The 22,256-nt window shown below is 35.4% G+C and overlaps 1 protein-coding gene across 2 annotated transcripts in view; it reads right to left on the minus strand.

Annotated features, from left to right (window-relative positions):
* Positions 1-22,256, minus strand: part of FMN1 (formin 1) — a 537,406-nt gene that overhangs the window by 192,760 nt on the left and 322,390 nt on the right. For both annotated transcript variants that reach the window (XM_044665142.1, XM_044665143.1), the window contains one exon: positions 838-925. In XM_044665142.1, the coding sequence (XP_044521077.1) occupies positions 838-925 (88 nt within the window). The remainder of the gene's footprint in view (positions 1-837; positions 926-22,256) is intronic.

Genomic DNA, 22,256 nt, shown 5'->3' on the forward strand with positions numbered 1-22,256 from the left:
GTTGAGTGGATAAAGAGCCAGTCCTATAGTCAGGAAGACCTAGGTTCAAATCTGGCTGTAAAGTCACCTGAGAAGTTATTTAATTGCCATTGCTTAGCCTTTACCTTTCTTCTGCTTTGGAACAGATTCTTAGTATTGATTCTAAGACAGAAAGTTAGAGTTATCAAAATAATAATAATAATAATAATGATAACATTGTGTCTGTCATTTGGTTTAGGGGTATTTTTTTTTAGGTCTGAATGGATTTTTTCCAAATGCTACCACTGGAGCAAGAAATTAAACATCTAAAAAATGCAGAGTTCCCTTGAAAGGATAAGCAGAAGCCTTTGATTTAGAGACTCCAGGAGGCCTTAAACAGAAGCCAAAATGAAATAGTTTTGAAACAAGGACAGAAAGAAACTTTTTGGGTAAGTAGAGATTCAGAGTCTCTCTATAATTAAATGAATATTAAGCAATACCAAAATTAAATTAAAGAATTAAACACCACTAAAATATCCCTGAAAAATTGTATGATTTTTGGAACATATCGCAAATGAAATGAAAAACAAAGATTTACATTCATCTCAGTAGAGAGGAGGAAGAGGATATATTTTCATTTTGGATATTCTGAAAGGGTATGGCATGGAGTTCAATTTGGCTTTGGAATTGCTTCCCTTTGCAATTTAATTTTATACTTTTAGAAAAAAATAACTGATTTGCTATTCATAGAATGGGGTAAATAGACACATATAAAATATTTTTTGGTCAAACTCACTCTGTTTTTAGCAGTATCAGAGTACCAAGTAATAACTGTCTTAATTTTTAAAACTAATAAATGAACAAATAGAGAAGACTTACCTTGTTGGATATCTTTCATTTCTAAATGTAAGCTAGATATCAAGATTCCCACAGTCTGAGATCGTTTTCCATCTAGCAGTTTGATGATCTAGAGTTAAAAAAAGATATATCAGTCTAAGAGATAATACCATCTTTAAGTAACCATATTAAATATAGAAGAGCTAACTAAAGTCTCAAATGATATTAAAGGGCACTTCTTTATTTAATGTACTGAATTTCCTTTAATCTTTTCAGAGACATTAGGCTGGACAAAAGTCAATTAAATGTTTATGTATCTCTCACTAAAAGTGGCCCAAAATTATGTTCTTCCTAAATTCAGCAAATCAAAATGTACCAAGCTAGATGTCATATAGATCACTTCTAACTTCTTTACTTACTTCACTAGAAGCCAACAAGAGAGGCAACATGGTATAGGCCAGAATGGTAGACTTAGAGTCAGGAAGACCTGGGTTTGAATCTTGTCTCAGATATTTACTGTGTGATTTTGAATTAGGCAGTTAATCTCTTTGGATCTCAGTTTCTTCATATGTAAAATGAAATGGTTGAACACAATGACCTCTGAAGATCTCTTCCTCTTCCAGCTATATTCCTTTCCTTGGGGTGTTGTCTCCCCCAACTAGATTATAAACTCCTGGAGGGCAAGGACTGACTTTTATATTTCATTATTTGTATCCCCCAGTGATTATCATAGTACCTGGCACACAGAAGGCTCTTTATTTAAAAAATCACCTTCTATCTTAGAATTAATACTGTGTATCAGTTCCAAGGCAGAAGAGCAGTTAAGGGTTAGGCAAGGGGAGATTAAGTAAGTGACTTGCTAAGTATCACACACAGCTAGGAAGTGCCTAAGGTCAAAATTGAACCCAGAACCTCTTGCCTCTAGGCTTAGCTTTCAATCTACTGAGCCATCTAGCCATCTCCTACATAGGCTCTTGATGAATGCTTATTCACTATTATTTTTCCTATGATTCTGTATAAGATAGGATTGATTATGAGAACAATCCTTAATAGGTAATTGAATTCAAATTCTCTCTTTTGCAAAATAAAGAAATCATACTCATGAGATGGTGAATTACTAGTCTAAGGTTGCACAAATGAGACAGATGTGAATCTAGATCTCCAAATACAGAACTCTTTCCACTAAATTATGCTGCCCTTCTTGTGACTGCACCAGTAATTAGATGGTAGCAACTCAGATTGCAACTCCATGTTTAGTAGATGGAGTCAGAATAATTTTCTGTGACCTAAAGTAGGTCTTCGCTTGGTGGCTAAATTTCTGGTGACATTTTCTCTCTGGAATTAGCTGGGATAGTTCTTAATTGGCATATGCATGCATGCACACACACACACGAACATGAACATCTCTACCATTGGATCCGTACTCAAAGCCTTTCCAGCTTAGTAGAACCTGCCAGTTTTCACTCCATGAGCAAAGACTTTGAAAATCCAGTTATTGGAGACATTCGAGTATGACCTTTTCAGAGGGCCAAAAATGACAACAATGAGGGGAGAAAATAACATATTTTATGCAATGGACATGAGAATGTGTAATCAGTGCACACAAATGATTATCAAAATCTTGAAATATTAAATAATTTGGTCTTGTGAAATGGCCCTACCTAATTATTTTTTGGGCCAGTGATAGGAAGATGCTGATAGTCCTTTGGGGCTATGCAGTTTTCCTTATGCCAATTACAGGCGTATCACAGAGTGCTCAAAATTTACTTCTGTGAGGAACTGAGGGAATAGATCCCAAGTGCTTTTACCTACTACAAAGTAATGAACTACATAATTTCAGCTTGGCCCTTGATGCTACTCTGTAATCCTATCATAGCCTATCATAACTGAATCTTTATCTCATTACAGCTTTCCTCTTTTGTTCTTGGCTCTTGCTACCACCTTTCTCTCACAGCAGATGACCTAGTATCCTACTTTACTAAGATCTGGCTGAAGCCATATAACATGTTTCTTCATCCTTGCATAATAATTCATTAAACTTTTGCAATGTTATCATTTATTTTTTTCTTTCTTCCAGTCACAGAGGAGATATCCTTTCTATTCACAAACTAATCATTTGCCTGAAAAAATATTGGGATGGGAGGTGGAAAAAATCCTTGTTATTTTTCCCTTAGAGGGGTTAAGAATCCCAGTATATTAGAAAGAGTTGCTCCCCATGGCACCAGAGTAGAATATTAAGTTAAGTCTGAGAAGTTGCAGTACATTTTGAGAGACAGTTCCATGGAAGACTGGAGAGATTGGGTTATAAATCCAGCTCTGATACTTTGACCTTCAGAAAGTTACTTCATCTCTCTAAGCGTCATTTTCCTCATGTGTAAAATAGGGACAGTATTATTTGCACAACCCATTTTATAGCATTATTGTGAAGATAACACTTTGTAAACCTTGTAATGCTCTATAAACATACATATCAACCAAGTTAATGTGATATATTATTCCTCTCTCACTCCTTTCTAGGGTTTTACACCTTGAAGAACATTGAAATGATGGTTTGGATAGATGATATATTAAAAAACGAACACTGTTGCCTAAGGAAGTGTTCAGTGATATATAATGTTTGCTAGAGTTTGAGAATACAAGCTAAAATCTTATGCCCTTTTCTATCACAGTTGTGTTTAAGGCTTTATATACAGCTATTGAATGAAGTGCTAGTGTCTTAAACATTTGTTTTTCCTCCTGTCAGTGACTAGCTTCTCCCCAGAAGAACAAACCTATTCGATCAACCATTTCCCCACAAGAGTATGTTTTATCATATATTTTTTCAGAATATACATAAAGGAAGAAAGAAAGCTTAGCTGGTCTATTGTTCCTGAAGACAGGATAAAAATAAGAGAGTATGGTACACAAATCAGGACAAGGCAAGTTTCAAATAATTTTACAATGCTATTTGAAAAAATGCTACTTGAATTGGACATTTTTAATTTACACACACACACACACACACACACACACACACACACACACGTAGGTTTCTAGGGTTTTTTTTCTTCTAATTAGCAACCAGATTAAAATTTAAATGGTAAGCACTGCCAATCACAGATGAAGACAACAAATGCCATGAAACCCTAGGTAATTAATTTGCTATAGCTTTCATAAAGATATAAAAAAGAAAATAGACATTAACTTTAGAGTTGTCTTTGAGTAAAAGTTTAAAGAAAGAGGGTTTTGGAAATTCATTAGCTTCAGGGTAGAAACAGTATATGCAAAATATCAGAAAGAGAAGAGGCAGTAAATAGTATGATAGGGCAAATGATAATAACTCATTTCTATAATGCTTTAAGTTTTAATAATAGCAGCTAATCTTAAAATAGAATCTTAATGTTTGTAGAGCATTTTAGATATATCATCTCACTCTGTTAGGTGGGCAATCCAAATACTATTATTCCCATTTTGGAGAAACTGAGCTTCTCAGAGACTCAAAGACTTGCCTAATCATGCTAGCTATTAAGTGTCTGAAGCAGGAGGTGAACTCTGGGCCTTCCTGACATCAAATTCAGTGTTCAGTCCACTATACCACATTGCCTCTCAGTGTACCTGACATTCTCCTCACAATAATCTTCTGAAAGAACTAGTAGAAGCAATAGTTCTGCAGAAAAAGGGTAATATTTACCTTTCTATTTATAAACAGCTTGGACTATCTAAGATGGTGACCAGGCATTTGTAACTTTACCCATTCCAATACTTTTAGTGGACTAAGGGAGGAAGCATTAATAATTTATACCCTTACAAACTGTCCAATAACTTGGAATCATGCGATTTTTAAAAAATTATTCACCAGATTGCTAAGCTCAACTTCTTGCCTTTGCCAGGTTGAAATCTATCACACTGCAATCTTTGGCTTTACTAAAATTATCAACTGCTATATAATGTGGTGGTACCTCCTGAGAAAGTGATGGGAAATACTACAGCCAGGGAACTTATTCAATTCTCTGACTTCAGAAAGGTGATACAATGTGGTAGAAAGAATTCTGCATTCCAATTCTAACACTTACTGACTACAAGACAAAAATTAAGTCATTAATCTTTCTGAAACTTAGTTTAATTATCTGTAAAATGGGGATAATAATACTTATATGTATAAGATTCCTGTAAAGAAGTTGCTTTATCCCCTGCAAAACTGAGTCATTTTTATTATTTTACAATTATTATTTCTTTAATTCTTTGCCTGGTCATGACTGAATAACTTTGCACCTTAATTTACTCTTCTGTAATTCAGTGATAATAGCTGTTTTTGCAACCTGGACCTACTTTATGCAGAGAATGACTAGATTATATATTCAATAATAATATTAATAGCTAACATTGATATAGCCTTTGAAGGTTTAAAAAGCAATGTGTGTATGTATGTACACAAACACATATACTGTTGGCAGCTAGATTTCTCAGTGGATAAAATGCTGGTCCCGGAGTCAGAAAGTCCCGAGTTCAAATCTAGCTAGCTGTTACACTGGGCAATTCGCTTAACACTTTTGCCTCAGTTTCCTCATATGTAAAATGAGCAGGAAAATGAAATGGCAAGCTATTTGCCAAAAAAAAGAAAACAAAGTGGACCATGAAAACTCAGACATGACTGAAAAACAACTCAACATATAGATGCATATAGGTATGTATATATGTATATGTGTATGGGTGTATATATATGTTATCTCACGTGATTCTCATAATAGGTCCTGCTAGTATGCTCATTTTAAAAATGAAGGAATTAGATCTGAGAGAGATAAAGTAACTTGCCCAGTGTCACAAAGCTAGTATATCTATATCTATATATCGATATCTTTATCTATCTATCTATCTATATCTATATCTATATCTATCTATCTATCTCTATATATCTCTATATCTATATATGGCAGGACTTGAACTCTGGTTGTTCTAACTCCAAGCTCCGTATTTTATTCACCTACATGCAAATCCTTCTGAGGTCTTTAGAGAAAGTTATATATTGTGAAAGAGAGATTTTGGAAAGGGAGACAAGATTGCAAACAGAGTGACATAGAATGCTGTGAAACAGGAGGGACAGGAGAAAACCCTGTTAGAATCTTCAGGGGAGAGAGAATGCTGGGAATCTAGCTGGCAGTTGTAGGGTTGGATTGAGACTCTGGGGCGAAAACTATCTCCAAGATCCAGCTCTGACCTCCTGGGAATCTCTAACTTGATCCAGTGAGAAATCTGGCTAGACTCTGAAGATTGTTCGGATTGTCTACTCTGCTGAAGCTATAAGTAAGACCAAACTGGAGAGGGAACTGATTGAACTGCTAAGTTTGCCTTGGGGAGGCTTTAGCCCCTCTAGGGTGGACTCGATCACTCCTGACACCTGACTTCATCTTTAATCAATCTACATTCTAGAAACTTATTCCTGTGTGGGTTTAGATGTAGAATTAGATTTGACAGAAGGGGTTTTTAGGCAGGGAGTGTAATCAGAGTATCCTTGACTTTGTAAAGGAATGAAGAGACTTTAAATGCAAAGTTCGATAGTTGGGCTATAAGATAGAGGAATTAGCGATAGGGAAGTACCCAAAACCCACACTCCTAATCCCATCTTCTGATACATTTTTAATAAAGCTTATTAGTAAAAAGAAGGAGTCAGATCCGTTTTGTACTGGCCTGAGAGAGAGAGTGCAGCCATCTTTGCTCTCTTGTCTTTGAAGAGACCTCTCTTGTCAGGCTGGGTCTGTCAAATCCCAGCCACCCATCTAAATCATCTATACAGGGTCTCTCTTCATCTTAACAATATCAATGCCCAAGAAAATGAATAACAGACAGCCATGCCAAGCCATTACTTGTTTGTCATCTCTAGTTGCTATATTTCTACTTTTTCTACATTTTTTTGCCATCATCACGGTAGTAGTAAGAGAAAGAAAAAACTGATCTGGGATTTGTTTAGGCTTCCCTGGAAAATGTAATATTCTTCCTTGTAATATGAGGACAAAAAACAAAATCACAGGGAAAATACATGAGTAAATAGAAAGTAAAAAGGGTGGAGGAAACATATTTACATATATTTATATGTATATATTTAAAACATATACATTAATCAAGTTCAGATATACAAAGTAGCTAAGAAGATACATGCCAAGGAAAAAGACATTTAGATTAATAATCAGGCTGAATATTTGATCAATTTGCCAACAGATTAGTAAGGTATCTGTCTGGGCAGTGCCATTAGAATGTATCCAGAGTTTTCTGGAATTTGAATACATTATCTGTGAATGCATATTTCTAAAAAACCCATGATCAAGTCAAATTATGATTAAAGCTAAGACAGCAACTGGAATAAACAAGGATATTTGATTGAACCGATTTCTGAAACTACTAAACTAAGTATGTTGGCATGAAGAGTTACAATTAAGATCAATAAAGTAAAGCCAGGGAAGGCAGTTCGGGCCAAAGATCAGGAAGAAAGATTCTCAGAGCAAGCTTGCTACGAGTTTGAAGGAATTTCCTAGGGGAAACAGTAAAAATCCCTTTGATTGACATATCATTTTTAAGAGTTCGATAAATATTAACAGAGACAAAACTAGCATGCTTGGTAAAGATGGGCAGTTGTGCTGTTGGAACATTAATTATCATGAAGCAAAGCTATATTTTTATAGCACATTGATATTCCTTTGCATTTAAGTACTACAATTTGTTTAGTTATTTCCCAAGTCTTGAGCATCTACTTTATTTTTATTATAAATGCTGCTAAGATTATAATCACATGGATGGGGCCTTTCTCTTTTATCACTGACAACCCTGAGGTATACACTTCATAATGACATCTCTGTGTCAAAAGAAAGAAACATCTGAATCATTTTTTTAGAATCATTCAAAGTTGTTTTTAAACTGTTGGGATACTTCACAGCTCCATCAGCATTATACTAGTGTGACTTTCTACAATTTATTCAACATTGGCTATTTTATTCTTTTGTCATCACTGCCAATTTGCTAGGTATGAGTTGAAATCTCAGAGGCAGTTTGCATTTCTTTTATTAGTCATTTAGAACAATTTGTCATATCATTGTTAATAGTTCATAAATCTTTTGAAAATGTTATATCCTTTGAGTACATTCTTTGGGGAATGATTTTTGGTCTAATTTTTTGTCTTCTATTCCAATATAGCTTGAGTATTAGACTTTTAGATATCTGCTGCACAGACTCCCCCAACCCCCCACCATTGACCATTTCCTTTTTAAATTTAGTTGTTTTGGTTTTGTCACTACAAAAGTGTTTTGGTTTTATACAATCAAAAATATCCATTTTTTGTGGTCATTTTTGTTCTTTGACATAAAATTCTTTACCAAAGCTGTGAAAAGAACCTGATTAGATTCCTTTAAAACTTTTTTATAGCATGATTTTTTTACATACACATCACATATATTATCTTAATCCCATATATAGTAAAATGTTGATGTAAGCCTAATTTTTTCCAAATTGATCTACAGTTTTCCTAGCAAGTCTAATCAATTGGAAAAGTATATAATTCTATATAAATGCCAATGCTTGAGATCATTTATATTATGAGAAATGCAAATAAACCTACACAATTCTGAAATATTATGTTATACATAACAACCTGGAAAAGATGAAATAAGATAGAAATAGTTAATATAGGACAGATTTTGGAAAGACAAGCATAAAATATACAATTAGAAGAGCTTTGAATTGGTTCAACCATTTTATAAAACACATTGGAATGATATTAAAAATAATTTAAATGACCCAAAGATTCCATGGTTGGGCATATTTGCCAGGAAAGTAAATGATAAAAAACTAAAAGGTCTCTTATACATCAAAATATTCATAGCAATGCTTTTTATGATAGCAAAGAACTGAAAACAATGTAGGTACTAAAGAATGGTTAAACAAATAATGGTACATGAGTATGATTTCCTAAGAAATGATGAATATAAAGAATTCAGGGAAATGAGAAAACATAAACAGACAAAGTAAGCAGCATCAGGAAAATATTATACACAATTTGTAGAGTAACGTAAATTAAAAGGATCATAAAAGGAAATTTAATGATGTAGAATTAAAATGACTAGGCTTAGCTCCAGAGAAAAGATGAGGAAAATGAATTTCCTTCCCTTCATCAAATAGTTTGGGGATTATGGCACTGGGATATTGCATGTATGGTAAAAGCTAGCCAATATGTTTGGTTTTCCTGTGTTTCCCCACCCCCCCTTTTACATATTTGTTACAAAGGAAACATCATAGGGGAGGAACATTGTGGGCTTGGTTGGGGGTTAGGGGGCAGAAGTATATTCAGGAATGACTATAACAAAAAAGGCATTAATTTTTGTTTTTAAATGCATTTGCTTATTTGGCAGGATTATTAGTTAATAGATCAGAGGGATTCCTTAGACAAATATGCCTATATTTCATCTAGGCATCTGATAAAGTTTCCTAGGATCTTTTTATGGAAAAGAAACTATACCCCAAAAGGAATGAATAGATTCATATCAATATGGAGAATTTTTTTAATGAGTGTCATATGATTATGTCTTTGTCCTTGTCTTTACAAATACTTTTATCCATGTCTTGCATTAATGGCCTAACTTTGGCACCAATCCTAAGTACTGAATCATTAACTCAACAGACCGATGATCAGATTGCATGATAAACTATATAATTAGCATCCAGTCTTTCCAGTATGAATTGTTAATGCTTATTTTTTTTTTGAGCAATCATGGCTCTCAATAAATAGGTTAGGAAGAAAATGTCAGGCAGGATTGGGAAAATGAAGCACTAGTTTTTTAATTATGCCAAGCTGCTCCTTAACCCAAAACCTAAACCTTATAAAACGAAAAACACCTAAATTCTTCAAGTAATATTGTATAGTTTAAAATCTTATAATATGATATCATTTCCCCCCAAAGGAGCAGGTAATCCAAAGGGATAAAGAAAGATACATAAAAGGTTCACAAATAGCCTGCAACATATTTCCAACAATGCAAGAAGTGTCATAAAGGCTATCAATCAAGAAAAACATGACAGAAAAAGAAGGGGTCATATATGTAGCCAGAGATAACAGATGAACAAATCAAGTGCTGTACTGGTACTCAAAGAACATAGAAAGATTTAGAGGAAGGCCTCTATTTTACAGAGGACTTATCAAAGAACATGGGCAATAGACATTTAGAATGAGAAGATGTGAAGAGGATGTTATTTGTACTAATAGAAGGAATACCTATATCTAAGCCATGACATCCATTCAAGTATTAAATATCTGGATGAAGGAAGAGGCTGTGGAGTTATCAAATTTGCAGATGACATTTATATGTCTATATATCATTCTTGGAAGGGATAGACAATATTCTAGATGACTAAATTAGTTTCTAAAATATATACAAAACCCCTGAAATAATGGATTAAAGGGGGGAAAAAGAACAGTGATTTAGTTGTTGTTACTTTAGATTTAACTAAATCACCTTCGTGTCTTTTCCTGATTAGAGAAATGCTTAGCAGTATGCTCTGATTGACCTCAGGAATTCCTGGAGTCTTGCTTTTCATTTCTAGGCTCTTGACTCACTAAGACAGTCATGCTCAGTGATATCTGGAGACTGAGGTCCCTGAAAAACACCAGATGTGTACCTATGAATAAGCTGGTTTTCAAAGACACAATGGGCTCCCTCACATAGAATTTTCTTAGGGAACTGTAGAATTTTAGACCTGGAAGAGAAGTTAAGAGATCTTAAAAACCACACCTTCTCATTGTGCCAATGAGGAAAATAAGTTCAGAGAGGTTGTGATTTGCCAATGGTCACACTGCTAGTCACAGTCTCCTGATTCTTGATCCAGTGTTCTTTCCACTGCCTCATTTCCTGAGGGGTAATCAGGATAAACTCTTGGGAATGAATAATAACACTGTAAGACTAACAATTTTGAGCTGATTCCAGAGCACTGGGTTTGGAATCAGGAAGACTCATCTTCATGAGTTCAAATCCAGCCTTAGACACTTCCTAGCTATGTGACCAGGGGGTGGGGAGGGGGCAAGTCATTTAACCTTATTTGCCTCAGTTTCTAATCTATAAAATCAGCTGGAAAAAGGAAATGGTAAACCATTACTGTACCTTTGTCAAGAAAATCCCAAATGGAGTCAGGGTCAGACACGATTGAACAAGACTAACAAAGACTTTCTTTGTGAAAATGAGCTTTGCTATTTTGTTTCTAACACCTCAGGATATAAGATAATACAAACTTTATTTTACTCTTTGAAACCATGTTAGAACTGTGAATGTTTATTCCCTTAAAGCTTGAAACCACACATATATGTAACAGTATCATAACCACATAAAATGTGATGTGATACGAATTCTGGAACTATAAGTTCAGTGAGAGGGGAAATTTTATAAATATCTAAAGAGGACACACAATAATTGGAATAATCATATGATCATAAATCTCAGGTCAGAAGGAATCTTGGGGACCTTCTAGCCCAAACTACTCATATTTAAAGATGAAGACACTAAAGCCTTCTGAAATTAAATGATGTATCTGACACCACAGAGTTAATATTAGACCTTGAATTCCAAGGCTGGAATCCAATGAAGCACCTCTGACTCTACTGCCAATGGTCTTTTTAGTACATCAAGCATCTCTTTGGATTCCCCCCTGAAAGATGATAGAAAAATGCTCTAAGAAACACGTGGTTCTTATAACTATTTCTTTCCTTCTGAGCACTTGGGATAAAGTGATTAAAATGTGCTAGGGGAAGGAGAAATGGTTAAATGTCACAGGAAATATTGTCTCTGGTCTCCAAAAAGGAAAATCACCATAGGGCAACATCCATGAAGATATGTCTAATAACTCCAAAGCATTTCATGAACTCTTTCTTTAACAAGATGACAGGGCAAAAATATGTTCATTACTTTTATATCTGAACAAAAATATTTAACTCTTTCTCATCATAGACTATCTCATCAATAGCACAAAGACAATTCTACCCAAGGAATTTTGAAATTGAAGAGATTATCATATAGATGTCTTAGATATCATCTACTCTAATATTCTTCAACTTTTAGATCAATGGCAGAGAGGTTAAATGATTATCTTTGGGTCATTCGGGAATAAGAAGGCCAACCAAATCTCAACAGCTTGTGCTCAAAATCTCTTCCCTGTGTGAATTTAGAAATATTCTCTGATATAATAATTTGATTACTATACCAGGTGATCATGGCAGAAAAAGAAAAAAAAACTTCTGTTTTCATTTGTTCTTTTCTCCTATATAGGCTTTGGGATAAGAATTCTGGCATATTTCTAGACATCAGCCCTTGGAAATAAGGGCTTTTGAAGTGGTGGAAAATACTAAAACATTACTCCTTAAAGCATGATATTTGAATGAGACCAATGTAAATCATTTGATCACATTATTTCAAAAACTTGAATGCATTTCTGTGGAACTATTACACAGTGAAATATCATGAAGCCCCCTGAAGTTATATATCATAGTACTAACAAAAATGCAAAACAATTCATTAAGTGTTTAGGGGTCATATGAAAAGTCCATTTCCTTTCTCCCTCCCAACTCACAGAGAACATGAAGAAAGTAGACAGCAATGAGCTAAAGAGTTAGGAGAAGGGTATGGTTGGGGTTTTGCAAAATTTTGCATAGGAGGGCTAACATTTTCACTGAAGTCTCTAATATATATAACCTGTTCAAAGGTACCAATAATCATAGAATCCTTCCAACAGATATCACAATTTGTTTAGCCTTTTCCCAATAGAAGGGCATACCCTCGCTTTCCAGTTTTTTGCCACCACAAAGAACACGGCTATAAATATTTTTGTACAGGTCTTTTTCCCTATGATCTCTTTGGGGTACAAACCCAGCAATAGTATGGCTGGATCAAAGGGCAGGCATTCTTTTAATGCTCTTTGGGCATAGTTCCAAATTGCCATCCAGAATGATTGGATCAACTCATAACTCCACCAGCAGTACATTAATGTCCCAATTTTGCCATATCCCCTCCTTGGTGATGGAATATTATTGTGCTCAAAGGAATAATAAACTGGAGGAATTCCATGCGAACTGGAAAGACCTCCAGGAATTGATGCAGAGTGAAAGGAACAGAACCAAGAGAACATTATACACAGAGACTGATATACTGCAGTAAAATCGAATGTAATAGACTTCTATACTAGCAGCAATGCAATGACCCAGGACAATTCTGAGGGATTTATGGAAAAGAACGCTAGCCACATTCAGAGGAAGAACTGCAGGAGTAGAAACACAGAAGAAAAACAATTTCTTGAACACATGGGTTGATGCGGACATGATTTGGGAAGTAAACTAAATAATCACCCTATTACAACTATCAATAATATGGAAAGAGGTCTTGATCGATGACATGAAGAAACCAGTGGAAATGTGTGTTCGCTATGGGGGGGGGGAATTGGAGGAGGAGAAAGTAAGAACATGAATCATGTAACCATGGGAAAAATTTTTCTAAAAAATAAAATTTTAAAAAAATCATAGAAACCTGAGGTAGTGGGAAACTTGAAAAGTCTAATGCATCACCATCTTTAGACAAAACCATAAAACTCAGATATATAAAAATCTTTGAGAATGGGAGATTTGTTAGGGTTTTAAAAATTATAAAGGATGTGCATTTATTATATATTTAAAATTATTTTTCTACTACGAAATCAAAATCATTTCTGCAGGCAATCAATCACAGCAGTGAAAGACAGCTGGATTTGTTGCCTAAGGACATGGCTTCAAATCCTTGCTCTGCTACTACTTATTACTTTGTGTGACCTTGGGCAAGTTATTTCATCTCCCTTAGCCTCAGTTTCCTCATCCATAAAATAAAGGAGTTAGACTATATGACCTCTAAGGTCTTTTCCAGATAAATATCTATCCTTCTGTGATCTGTGATCCTTCAGCAGAAAACAGCTGGGCACCATCCACCTAAATAATAGCCTGACATAGACTCCAAGGTTATGTGTGTGTGTAGAAAAATGCTTTGTTTTATATCATGTTCTGAAAAAGTCAGTTTTAGGGGGGATTGTTCAAAAGCTCCCAGTTTATCTTGGTCATATCTGGAGTCTGCTGAACTTGGCAGCATATTAACTTCTCCCAGGTATAATTACAGTCTCTGGAAGAAAGTGCAATTTGTACAGCATTCCTCTGACCTAAAAGCTGACCTTGTTCAGGGGTAAATTCGCAGGTTGCATTAAAACCTATTAGACATGCCTCGTTTAAAAGCAAAGCCTTTCCAGACTCCTACTTTATGCCAGTAAAAGGCCATGTCAAACATACGCACTCATCCATTGCCCAAGCAACTGTTGCAGTGCTCTCCAGAAAGGGGAACATTAGGCCCTTGTCTTGACCATCTGAGCCAACTCCTTATTATAGGTGTCCACATTGTTGCCATTTCTCTCAAGTACATTAAAAAAATACTTTTTTTTTGTAAAAAATAGACTTTCTAAATGGATTTTTATATGATAGAAATTAAGATGTAAATGGGAAGGTATATTTACTTTCCTGGAAAAATTACACATTTTCCACTCAGCCAGGTGAGAATTGCCAGGAAGGGTAAGATTGAAAGCCCAATGAAAGCTTCACATCCACACACACCTGACATTAACTTGGCAGGCAAATAAAGCACAACAAAATAAAAATAAATATTTCTGACTAGAATGCTGAGAGCAGGCCTGCCAGAAAGAAGGAGATTCTGCTATGAAATCAGTATGAATGTAGAAACCTTGTTCTTTTAGATAGTGTTCCTTGACTTAGAGGAAGTAGGTGATCCATTTTTCAATTTCTCTGCCCCAATAACCCAGCCCTGTATGATATGCTGAGTCAACTCCGTGTTTGATATAAGTAAATATCTTGTTCTTGGACTTCACCCTAATATTTATATTTCTTAATTTCAGATGCAATTTCTGTACCATATTTATTTTCTTTTATATGTTATATTCTTTGGTGACAGGAGAGAGGATGAGAGGTACTTAGTAGATAGAGAGCCAGTCCTCATATCCATGAAGTCTTGGGTTCAAATCTCACTTTTGACACACACATAACTGTAGTCCTTGGCAAATTACTTAACCTCTCAGAGCAGAAAAGGTAACAATCTGCTTTGGTAAAGGGAATTTTCTCATTTGAGAGTACTTTGTTAATGAAATCATTGATTGAGTTATCTTTCTCCCTATTTTAAAGCAAAAATGATAGATTAAATATGGAAATGCTCATGTTTGTTGATTTAGTTCAGAGTAATTTTTTTAAAAAAGTAATTTTGAGCTTTTTCTCTTTCTAAGGCTCTTATTTCAATGCTGGTGATACAGAGGCAAATGACAGGGTCCTCTTCAAGGAGCTTAAAGCTTGATGCTATGAAACATGAATATGCAAGGTAACATATGCCAAGCAAAATTCAATCTTTTCAAAATAATGCATACATAAAACGTTTTATTCATTCATTCGTTTGTTTATAACTCCACTTGCTAAGCTTCATTGCTCTACGAGATACAAGAAGACATTTGGTCAAACAGAAAAGAGAAGTACAAAGAATATGTCTTTAAAAAAATAATCAGCCATGGAACGCTAGGGTAAAATTGTCAGCTAGATGGAATCCAAATTTAATTATATATGATGGAGATCTTATTACACAGTGAAATTACACATATACCCGTATAGGTATTACACATGTACACATGCACACACATAAACAGTATTTATGAGAAAACTAAATGCTCCCTACAGAAGATGGCAACAGCAAGTCATCAAAAGAGCAAAATCTTAAACAAATTTATTCCATCTTCTTGTTTACACATTACGAAACACCTATTTATTGCTCAAAGCAGCAAATACTAAAAATTTGCAACCTAGAAATGGTTACTATTATACTGTCTTTCCACGAATGTTTCCTCACCCCAATCTCTTCCTTGTCATCCAGTGCACATCAGAGAGGTGTTCCTTGGTTCAGTTCTTAAATTTCCAAAATCATTTTCTTCATCTAAAGAGACTGAGGATCTTTTATGCTGTTTTTCATTTATCTTTAAGATATCCACAAAGAGTAGTGAAAAGCAGGTTGTATAAGCCCCTTGTTAACCAAGAACAAATGGAAGAAAAGGCTCAGTGCCATAACACCTAAATCCAGACTGTGCTGGGACTAGAATCTCTGTCTTCTCTGTGCCAGTCCAGTACTCTAGTAGAGGAGCCTCCTGGAGGTTCTGGCAAGCTTAGATGGCTGCATTGATGATTAAAATGATGAACATATTGATTAAAATTTATGAACAAAGGGTAGTTGAAGTTTGGTAAGATCAGAGAGAAGTATCCTCTAAAGATAAAATAAGATGAGAATCAATCTTTGTATTCTGTAGCATTTTAAGAGTTCAGCTATGCTTAATTCTTATTCTCATTTACCTATCTCCCATTAACAGGTCCAATTATCAAAAGAAGAGACATTTTCCCTTTCATCAAAGATGTTTTTATAAAGTATAGCAAACATTTCCCTATGGCAAAAATGTTGCTGCTAAGGAATGCATAGATGGGAAATGAGAATGGGGTGTGGTAACTACTAGGATTTAGACTTTGTAAGCCAAACTATAAGAGGGAGAAAGAGACAGAGAAGCAAGGCTTGGTGACTGTGGTTATTCTTGTCCCTCCCTACCATTCCATGTGTTCCAGTGGCTGGAGATGGAGCAGGTAAGTGAATGTTCTTTCTTGCCAATGCCAGGTGCCAAGTACCAGCTGGCAAAGGGCACTAGAGGACCAGACCTAGCAGCCAGATTGCTGTCTCTTCTCAACCGGAGTGAGCACGTAGCTGGGAAAACAAATTGGTTTTTGGCCTGGAGCCAGCAATACAAGTGTTGACTCAGACCCCTTGTTCCTCTGATTCTCCACCCAGCACTCCTCGGCTGTCTCATAGCTCACATCAAGTGGTGGCCGATTGGCTGGAACTGTTGTATTGCATTATGAAATGTCTTTTGACTCGGTGCAAACAAGCTCTCTCTGCTTGTGGCCAGTTCAGCCCAGTGTGCTTCTGGGCAGAGGCCTCTGTCAGCTTGCCTGATGCCGCCATTAAAATGAGCTTTCCTCACGCAGCCTGATAATCCATCCCATTAAACGTTATAAGGCAAACTAAGCTTCACTGTTCTGTCAAACTGTTAGGTTTGAATCTTTTCCAAGGCCTTATTTTGGGGACACATAAAATTTCCCAGATGAAATTTACTTGAGCATTTTAGGATCTCAACCAAGAAATGTGAAAAAGCAAATTGTCATCCTGTTATGTGTCAGGAAACATACTTGGCGCTCTCTTCTCTATCCTGTTGGGACAGAAAAATCTTTTTACTGCTTTTCAGACTAATGAATATAGTAGGTAAGCAACTGCAAGGAAGGCGAGAGCAGGTGAGGACTGGAGGGGAGGTAGGAGTGCAGTGCAACTCTATTTTAAGGGTTCTTTTGTCATATAAAAAGCAAACTTCTCAACAAAGCCCCATCCAATTTCCCACCTATTCTGAGTCCTAGAGCTACAAAAAACATTGACAGATCATCCCAATCACCTCTCTGCCTTCAGGAAGTACTACATCTAGCCACCTCCAAGAAGATGGGAGACTTTCTTGTTAAATCATTTTTGAGTCCAAAGTGTCTGTACCCTCAGACACCTCTAAAACTTCTCAAGCCATAAACAGTATAACAAATAAACAAGTATGCCATGGCCTGAGGGAAAAGAGAAATGGGGGAGGAAAAATGAGAAAGAGGAAGAGAAGAGTATATGAAGTGGGAAGAGACATTTACAACAAAAGTCAACAAGGACAACAATCTCTGCTTAGTCTAAGTATCTTCCAGTGAGGCATGGGAGATAAGGGGGGGAAAGGACTCTTTTGGGGGAATCAGAGCAAACAAGGTGTTCAATAATATCAGGGTTTTCAAAAGGATATGATTACAACTCCTATAGTAATAACTTAATAGCCCCCCGAACTATCACAACATTTTCTTAAGTCAGGGATTCTTCACTTTTTTGATATACCCTGGACCCTGCTGGCAGTCTGGTGAAAAGTTTAAATCATTGAAAGAAATACCATGTTTTAGTTAGAGATCAGTGAAAATGAAGACCTATTTTTTCCCTATTCAAGTTCAAGTCCCCCCCTTACACTTAGACAAAAACTCCCATGGGAGAGGGTTGACCTTAGATTTATAAAAAACCTCTGTTTTAACCTCATCCATTTTAGGCACATTTTCTCTTACTCAGTGACTAGATGCTCATCATCTAATGGGTATAAATCTCACTCTCCTCCCTTAAACCAGGGAAGAGAGATATCACAGCATCATCTTGGACTAAGTTTCATTTTCACTTATGTACGTAGGGACCCTCTCTCTGGTCTCCCTGCCATGAGGATTAAAAGGGAGAGAGACAGGTTAGGGACTAGATCTATGATTTCATCAGTAGAGGGAATTGTTAGGTAAGGAACTCTAATCACAATTTATAGTTGTGATCATCATCACACTAATAGGTAGCATTAATATATCTTCTTGAGGTTTGAAAAGGCAAATTTTATCTCATTTTGTCCTCATAACAACTCTGGGAGATAGGTGCTATTATTATTTCTACTTTACAGATGAGGAAACTGAGAAAGGCAGATATTTAGTGATTTGCCAAGAGCCACGTAGTTGGTAAGTATCTGAGGCCAGAATTGATAGTTTTAGAGATGCTTGGAGTAACAAGAGAGTAAGTGACTTGCCAGTGTGCACTGGAATGAATCTTGAACCTAAATTTTCCTTGATTCAAGGTTCTCATTATCCTTGATATTATTTCTCCATACAAAGTAGATTTATGTACACTTATTAAATGTTTGCTGAAGTTCATGAATTGAATCTGAATCCCTACTTTTCAGGAAAAACTTATAAGAGCTCTGAAAATTTTAGAGAGAAGGAAAAAAAAGATATGATTAATAGTTTGTACTATCTGTCCTTTCTACCTTGTCTCTATAATTCTCCACTTAAAATACAGACTTGAAGAATGGTCCTACCTATATCTTTGATGCTTCAAATAGGGCTGTCTTTATGAAAATCAGCATACACGTTAAACTTTCAAGAACATATGCTAATAATTACTCAAAGCTGGTTAGAGATAATGGGCAACAGAAAAGTTATTATCTTCAATGTCATCCTATGTCTTTGATATGATAATCATGGCATTTGAGGACTCAGAAATGATGGATGGACTTTGATTTAGATTGTACACATGATGCAAATTACCTGGCATTTCCCCATTCACTTTTGGAAGACAGATAGTGAGTGATGCTGAGCACTGTTGCCTAGAGGGCCAGCCTGAAGCCAATGGACCTCAAAGTATCTGAAACAAATTCTAACAGGAAAGGCTCCTCAATATAATTATAATTGATATTATACTCTGCTTTTCTATCCAGAGAAATTCAAAGGGTATCCATCACCTACAAGAGCTTGGCAAATAGGCTTGAAAAACCATCAACAACAGTAAAGATTTCAATTTGGCCTCTGATAGTCCAGAGTTCCCAACCTCCTGTTTACTAAGGCAATTATTCATTGTTTACTTTCCAACTATCTTTCTTCCCTAAACTAGCAAAATCCACACTCAGCTAGGATCAAAGGGAATCAATCAATAAAAGACTAAATATTTATTATTTGTTGACTCTGTATTAAGCATTATACTCAGTGTTAGGGATAAAAAAAAAAAAGACACTCCTTTCCCTACAAAAAATCCCCCCACAAACCACTCACCCTAAAACAGACCCAGCCCTCAGGAGGCTTACATTCTAATGGGGAAGAAAACATATATACACCAGTACATACAAGATGAATATAGGGTAATTGAATGGTAGCTTTAAAGGGAAAGATTGAAGAAACAATCCTAAGAGGTAAGAAGCTGTTTCCCCAGCTGAACCCTAAAATCCCCTTCCTAAAGGGTTTTTTTCCTTTATTTTGGTTCACTACTAGCAAGCCACATTAATTTACAGAATTACCAATCTTGTTTGAAATGGGTGGGCTGCCTTAGGGACTGCCCATGTTGACTGGTAACATGTCAACAATAGGAATTTAAAGCCCTCGGGGCTTTGGGATCAGTACAAATCCATTCTCAACCACAAAAGTCTTTTATTTCTGCTAACAATCAGTAAACTACAAAAGTAAAATGTGATCATACTTTCAGTCTCAATGATATTATTAAAAGGCGAGACTTAATTCATGGATTATTAACCTCTATTTGGGTATTATGGAGAAGCTTGCTTTTGGCAAACCTGAGAAGCCCATGCGCCCCTTCTTAGAACACTGTTTTTTGCCTATCTTCTTAATCAAAAGAAATACTAAACTTCAAGTCGCGATTATATATTTATATCATATATTTACACATATATATGTATAAGTTAAGTTCACAGACTCCATGGAATCTATCTACAGATTCATGGACTCTAGGTTATGAATATGTGGCTTAAATGTTTTCAGGAAAATTTACTTTGTTGGTATTTATTATTAAAAAAATGAAATGTAAATAAATGTTTTTAAAAAAGATAAGGGTTTCAGAGATGTCATGTCCATGATATCTCTATGATAGTATTTCATTGTAGTAATTAAGTGAGTACAATTAATATCATTCAGTATATCCTATCCTCTTTATTTCCAGGTCTGTGATTTCATTTCCAATGCAAACTAGAAACTGTTCTGAAATTCATTGTCTTAGACAATTTTTTGGTAGCACCAAGAGATTAAGTAATTTGTAAAGTGTAACATAGACAATATGTTACAGAGGAAGACTTGAACCCCACTCTTTCTGGTAACAAGCTACTCCTTGTTATTGTCTACAAGAATTTGCAAAACTTTTGATTCAAAGCATCACAGAGGGAGAAGTACAAAGACTTAAAATAAAGCCACAGAAATGGGAAACATTCATCTCATCAGTCTTCAGAGTCCAAGAAGTACTTTGCCTCCCTCCAAAACAAGTATTTGTGAAACAAAATATAACTTTGCTTGGTATCTTAGACCACATTCGATTGTGAACTCTTTGAGGGCAGATTCCATTTTTGGCTTTCTTTGCAGTTCTAACCCTCATTACGATGTCTGTCACATATTAGGTGCTTGCTAAGTTGACTTAAAGACTGAATTCCTAAAGTTGGCCTAAAATAGCCAAATAACTCCACAATAAGATTATTTTCTTATGCCAGAAAGTTTGGCAGATACTGTTTAGCTATGATGAAAGGTTGGTTAAAATTATAAAATTATATTATACAACAGCATCTTAAAGGTCTCTGCTAGCTTAAAAGTCATCTAGTTTGACCCTTAATTTTACAAATGAGGAAACTGAGCTCCCAAAACATTAGATTACTTGCTCAAGGTCACAAATGTAGTCAGTGGCAGAGTCAGAACAATACAAATTGTCATCTCTCACAAACAGTGAATTCTCGGGTAGAAGTCATCCTCCTTTGATATGCCTGGTTTAAAATTTTTTTAAGTAATTAAAAAAATCTTATAGTTATTTAATAATATAAATAAGATATACACACAGTATATTTATATGCTCATTTGGCCAAAGACATATATGCCATAATTTTTTTTTTTTGGTTACATTTATATTCACCAATTACTTCTCTCTTTGCCATCCCCACCTCAGCAAAAAGCACTCTTCATCAGTAAGCTAAGAAACCTAAGCAATGACTGGACTGGATATTTTGTTCTTTCCCTAGCTTTATTACTCAATATTTGCGGAGCAATGAAGAAGTCATTTCACATTTTTAGGTCTGTTTCCTTTTCTGTAACATAATGGGTAGCTAGTACAGAATTTCTTAATATTTTTTATGTTATGGACTCTTTTTTTTGGGCAGCCTGGTCAAGCTTAGAAACTTTTTCTCAGAATGTTTTTAAATGCATAGAACATATAGGATTACAAAGGAAACCAATCATATTGAAATAAATATGTAATTTGTCCCATTTGTATTCATGGTCCCTCCAAATCTATTCCCAGACTTATTGGGGGGCATGGACTTCATGTTTATAATCCAATCACTATGTTAGAACATATCTAAAGTATAATATGGCTTAATCAATCTATTCTCCCTATATCTAACACTCTCACAACTCCTTTGCGAACACAGATTTCCATGAAAATCAGTAAAAGGAGAAAAAAGAGGCAGAATATATTGTTTCTTTTTGTCACACTGCCTAGTTTTCTTTAGGGTTATTGTCTAATTTCCTTTTGGCACACCCTGATTATTGTTAGGCTCCAAGCTTGTGACCAATGCTTGTTCTTTTTGACTGATTACCCATATGCTTCTAGAAAGCATGTTTAACATGAATAGAGGCCATCAAGATAGGAAAGAATCAACTTGTCAGTAAACAATACCTCTTCAAGATATATATGTGTGTGTGTGTACACATTCAGATTTGGGTCTTAAAGACACACACACACACACACACACACACACACACACACACACACATATATATA

This window comes from Gracilinanus agilis, chromosome 2, assembly GCF_016433145.1.
Source record: "Gracilinanus agilis isolate LMUSP501 chromosome 2, AgileGrace, whole genome shotgun sequence".
NCBI lineage: Eukaryota > Metazoa > Chordata > Mammalia > Didelphimorphia > Didelphidae > Gracilinanus > Gracilinanus agilis.